Below are 5,514 nucleotides of genomic sequence, written 5' to 3'. Positions count from 1 at the left end.
GCTAAAATCTTTTGGTCATGTGAAGACTGTCTCTGACCTATTGAAGCAAAATAATTCTTTACCTATTCTGAACATGCTTCTTTGCTGAAACAGGCTTTGCAAATATTTTCTCCTGTCTGCACAGAGTCTGTGCTTGTAAACAATCCCCATATCACCTCTCAATGCAAACTGGAATGATTGAGAAACTTGGACGGCCAGTGGTTCACTCCTACCAGCAGTTGTGGGGTTTACAGTGATGAAAAGATCCAGCAACCATGCTGAAACTTTTTGTCCAAACATGCAATAACCACATTTTTACTAAATGAATCTCTTTAATTCTGATACAGACTGCACAGTCCTCTCAGATGTAAAGAATCAAGATTGCTGATATGATTACCTCTGAACTCTGTCTTTACCTTGACTGAAAACAGCTAGAAGCTTCGCAGCTATATATAAACACTGTCCTAGGCAACTTGTCCCAGGGCATTCTGTCCCAGGGAGGAAGAGCATCTCCAGAAGTTAGAGTCAGAAATGAGTGGATCTTGTAAAAGCACTTCTCCCAAAAGGATTATCCACTTTGCTGATGGAGACACCATGGAGGAATACAGCACAGAAGAAGATGAAGAAAAAGAGGAACAGAACTCAGCATGCGACTCTGTAAGCTCACCATATTAGTATCAGTGGGAGGAGGGGAATAAATGAGAGATTGATCCAGAAAAATGATATAGAAAATATGGCTTTACATTAAGCTCCTTGGTTGTTTTCTAGATCACATATAGGCAACAGACAGCCATTTTAGTTAGTTAGTTTTCTCATTGATAAAAGAGAAAATTAAACATTCATAATACATTTTTGAAATCTCTACGTAAGAATCGCCAATCACTACTCCTGATATCAATTGTTTTTAAAATTTCTCATCAGTTATTTCTTTGTTGGGGTTGAGAGCACACGTGTCATGGTATACATGTGGAGGCCAGTAGACAATGCGTGTAGGGTCAGTTGTTCCACTACGTGGGGCCTGGGGGCTAAACTCAGGCTGGCAGGCTTGGCAGCAGATGCCTTTGCCCACTTGTTATTAATTATCCTAAATTGATTTTTCTCTACTTTTCAGTCTAAGCCTTCATGGGGATCATACATCTGGTTTTGGGCAGGTCAAGTGGCAAGCAATTCGATTTCTAGTGAGTACTGCTAAGGCTTGGTTTGGGTCTTCCACCCTCCCCTCCTTCCTTCCTGTCTGTCTGTCTGTCTGCCTGCCTGTCCTACCTATGCATTAATTGATTCTCCAAGACAGATGAGACTTCCCGCTGTTCCATCCACTCCCAGGATTCAGAAACGATAATCTGGTCACGTCTAAGTCCACGTGTTAACTATCCCAAAGACGTGGAGATCCTTCTATCTGCCTTCTGCTTTTCTTCCTACCAGTGGACTGTGATTAGGATGGGATTGGCTCACCAATGTAACTTCAGCAATACTGCCTTTCACCATGGTGGACAACGTGTATTCTTTGAAGGGTCACTCCCTCTGACCATTTCACTCCATTATTATGAGTAACTTGAAGACTGACTTACTGGCTGTTACCACGGCACTCAAGCAATCACACTCTCACACTCTCTTCTCTCTTCGGGTCTACCCTGTGTGTGAGTTTCCTGAGTCACCCTGTCGTCCTTAGTCCCTGAGCTGTTCCTGTCCTGGCAACTGTGAACACAAATAACAGTTCTAGGCCTGTTTACTGCTTTGTATTATTCACTGAAGACTGAACCACATGAGAACAGAGATTGCCAGCACATCTTTTTCTTATCTTCACCTGAATTTTCTTCTTTAAAAGTCCCTGCCATCACTCTAGTTATCACTCTCCGAGCTGTGCAAAACCAGCCCACATTCTTTCATAGATCAAAGATGCAAATAATTGAAGCCAATAGTCAATCCTCCCTGAGTTTATTCTCCATCTGGACAAACTTGCAGCTGTTTTTTTTTTTTATAAAGAATATGGAATGGCACAGTGTTAAGTTCCCTATCACAGTTACTCTGATATAAACACGAGCTTTACTGGCCCCTCTTGGGGAAATAAGGAATGTCCTATATGCTTATTTATAGAACATAGAATCTTACTTTGTTTTATTTTCATTTATTTTCTTTTGAACACAATAGGCAAATGTATAATGACTCATTTCCTTCTAATGTGCCTGCTTGTGAATGTGATAGCGAGAAAAATTACTTCTTACTTTAGAATTCTGAGAAAATATAAAATGTGGCTCTTGCAAACTCATCTTTACTCATCCATTAAAAAAGCATGACTGACTGCCTACTGCATGCCCTGCACCGAGCTGGACTCTGAGACACGAAGACAAATGATGATGTTTTCATGGGATTCGATTTTCAATGAATAATATAGACTAGTAAATGTGCCCAGAATTGTAATTTGTGCTCACAGTTGTCAGGACAGGAACAAGTTGGGGACTAGGAACAGGGAGACTCAGGAAAACTAACAAAGACCCCAAGGAAGTCATGAAAGTCTGACTTGCTGAGGCAAGTTTGGGGACCATTGTTATGGTCCCCATTAGAAAAGGTTAACATGATTTGAAAGGAAGGAATTGCCCTGGCTTTAGGTTTCCTGCCCTAGCCCTAGGTCAGGTAAAAGATATGAAACTCTACAGATAAGAGCATGGAGGAAAAGTCTACAGTGGTTTTCTTGCGGGGCTTTGGCTTAAGATGATACAAATTTCCTGGGCATGGCAGTCCTGGCTATTCTGGAAGCCCAGTGTCATAAGGCAGGCCATTCATTTGCAAACAAGTTTAGGCTCTTCGCACCTTGACTGACCCTAAGCGTCAGTCATGGACTCAGTTTCTCCAAATGCTTGTTCTTCCTCCCAGTTTGTGAACTCCTTGGTGAAAGATTTGCTGTCTTCTTTGGCCTCACTGAACCCAAATACCAGTATGTGCTGAATGAGTATCGCAGAACACAAAATAAGGTAGGTAAAGTCCTGCTGGGGGCACCAGGGGCTCTGAGATGGGAGGGGTGTTTTACTAGTTAGATTTCTGCTTGCTCTGATTGAACACTAGCAGAAACAACTTAAAGAAGGTTGATTCACAGGTTGACAGACTCACAGTAGAGGGAAGGCTTGGTGGCCAGCCGTTCCATAGCAGTGGCGGTATGAGACTGTTACTTTACATCTTGGTGGATCAGGAAATAGAGAAAGAACAGGAAGCTGGCTGATCCTCCAGCAACCCGCTTCCTCTAGCTAGCCCTTTCATCCCCAAATATCCACAATCTCTGGAAACAGCATTACCAGCTGCAGACCCAGTGTTCAAATATGTGGGCTGAGTGGGAATATCCGAATGGCAAGAGTATGGAGGAATGTTTTCCCACCTGGTCATCAAGCCGTGCAATTGCACTGAGCTCCCTTGGCCAGACTGATTCACATTTCCGATGCCTCTTGCTGCCACACAACACTCCTGAGTATTTGCCTCATTCCCATGAAATCAGGATTTCAGAAGTTGAATAGCAAAAACGTTGGGTGTGAAGCTTGATATTGCCTAAAAGGCAAAGCTTCTTACATGAGAGTTTCTGCGAGAGGGAGTTCAGAGATGTGTGGCTATCCCTGAAACTTTTCCTCCTTTCTCTCCAACCAGGAAGGTGATAAGGAAAGTGATGGGAAGGAATCAAAGGCCCAGGATGCTGAGGTTCCTGATGAAAAGTGTCACCTGGGAGCTGGTGGCCAAGAGTATGGGGCCATTGCTTCCAGAGAAGGACTGGAGGCAGATACCAGCTCATGATGGACAACAGAAGCTACCCCAGCATTCCTATGCCTTGCTATTGGTGACCATGGTAGGCGCACAATAGGAAGTACTTCTGAGCTTGATCTGGTTCTAAGCTCATGAATACATTCTCAGGAATTCAAGAGTTACATGTAACAAGGAAAGCAATTTTAGACATTTTCATAATATGAATTTTTAATTAGAAACACCTACCCTGACATCATTCCAGTAATACAAGTTCTTTCAGCACTGACTTTGAACAACATTAAGGCTTTTATAGAGCTTTGGGTCTGGAGGTATGGGCTGACATTTTTTTTATGATGGTGCTAGGGTCCAGTAAAACAAAACAAAACAGAAATTTAAATTTAACCTATAAATTCCCCTTCTCATGGACGTATTTCCTTCCACACAGCCATGTGAATTAGCTGGGGCTTATTTTACAACTGGCAGCTTCATCATTGCGTGACCTTTTTAAAGATCTTTATCAGTATCTTTGAGAGTTCCATTAGAAAATCAAGAATTGAGTGCTAGAAATAGTATGTGTCCTAGCTTCCTCCGTGTTGCTGTGACAAAGTCCTTCGAGAAAGCAGCTTAGGGGTGACAGTGTTTATTTTAGCTCACAGTTCCAGGTTACAGTCCATCAGGTTACAGGTCACAGCAGCAGGCGCTTGAGAGAACTGGTCTTGTGAAGTCCACTGTGGGACAAGGGCAATGGATGCATGCATGCCAGTGCTCAGTAAGCTCTCTCCTTTCCATCAGTCCAGGAACCAGCCCTTGGAAATGGCGTCACCCACCTTGAGGGTAGGTCTCCCCACCTTAATTAGGTCAGTTAAGAGCATCTTTTACAGACATGCCCACTGTCCAATGACAACCTAATCTAGAATTCCTCACAGAGGCTCCCTTCCCAGGTGGCTCCAGATCACACCAAGCCAACAATTAAAACTAGCCACAATATTTTAAACAGATTAAAAAAATTGTCATCAATGAATTCTCAAAAGTTGGAAAGAGAGGCTGGGAATGTTAAGCAGTAGAGACTTGCCTAGAACAGGCCTTGAGTTCAATTCTTAGCAGAACAAGAAACCAAACCTCAAATCCTAAAAGATCAATCGTGGGTCAAGTGGTGGTGGTACACACCTTTGGTCCCAGCACTCAGGAGGCAGAGGCAGGCAGATCTCTGAGTTAAGGCCAACCTGGTCTACAGGGTGAGTTCTAGGACAGCCACGGCTACACAGGGAAACCCTGTCTCAAAATAAATAAATAAATAAATAAATAATCTTAAAACAAACAAACATGGAAATTCCAGTGGTCTTGAGTTTAATTTTCCCTCTTCAATTAGCTAACTATGTGATTTTAGCTGTCTAGATGTATGATCTACAGTCTCCTTCTTTGGAAAATACCCATGGCATTTATGTCCTTGTGGGTTATTGTTAAGCATAATGAGATAATACATATGAAAACACTTTGAAACTATAAATATGTGTTGTTCACAATTAATAGCTACTTGGATAGTTACATTGTCCATAGCCACCCCAACATCCATGCTTTCTGGGACTCATGTCCTTAGATATTCTACATTTAACCTCGTGACTGGCTTTGGCCAATGAAATAGTAGCAAATGTGATGTAAGCAGAAGCTCACAAGGCAGTTGTACATTAGGGCTTGTCCTCTTGGAAAACTCTGTGTTGTTAAGAAGCTTGGGCTAGACTTAGGAGTCATGAGAAGCCATGTGAAGAGAGGTCTCCAAGAATATGTAGGAATAAAATGAAACATTGACCATTT

General features: G+C 42.4%; 1 protein-coding gene across 1 annotated transcript; it reads left to right on the top strand.

Annotated features, from left to right (window-relative positions):
- Positions 1 to 510: 510 nt before the first annotated feature.
- On the top strand, positions 511 to 3,753 carry Fam177b (family with sequence similarity 177 member B). The gene is made up of 4 exons (XM_052736533.1): positions 511 to 636; positions 1,091 to 1,157; positions 2,851 to 2,948; positions 3,610 to 3,753. The coding sequence occupies exons 1-4, from the start codon at positions 511 to 513 to the stop codon at positions 3,751 to 3,753; spliced, it is 435 nt and encodes a 144-aa protein (XP_052592493.1).
- Positions 3,754 to 5,514: the final 1,761 nt, after the last annotated feature.

Source organism: Peromyscus californicus, unplaced genomic scaffold, assembly GCF_007827085.1.
Source record: "Peromyscus californicus insignis strain IS unplaced genomic scaffold, ASM782708v3 Scaffold_14__1_contigs__length_90479793_seg_2, whole genome shotgun sequence".
Classification (NCBI taxonomy): Eukaryota; Metazoa; Chordata; class Mammalia; order Rodentia; family Cricetidae; genus Peromyscus; species Peromyscus californicus.
Note: the sequence above shows the minus strand (reverse complement) of the source record. Positions and strands in the feature narration are given on the sequence as shown.

Bases quoted from the DNA above. Each gene is read 5' to 3' on its own strand.
- Fam177b (XM_052736533.1), top strand. From the start codon at position 511: ATGAGTGGATCTTGTAAAAGCACTTCTCCCAAAAGGATTATCCACTTT. The intron at 637-1,090 runs GTAAGCTCACCA...TCTACTTTTCAG, and splicing joins AGAACTCAGCATGCGACTCT to TCTAAGCCTTCATGGGGATC. The intron at 2,949-3,609 runs GTAGGTAAAGTC...CTCTCCAACCAG, and splicing joins ATCGCAGAACACAAAATAAG to GAAGGTGATAAGGAAAGTGA.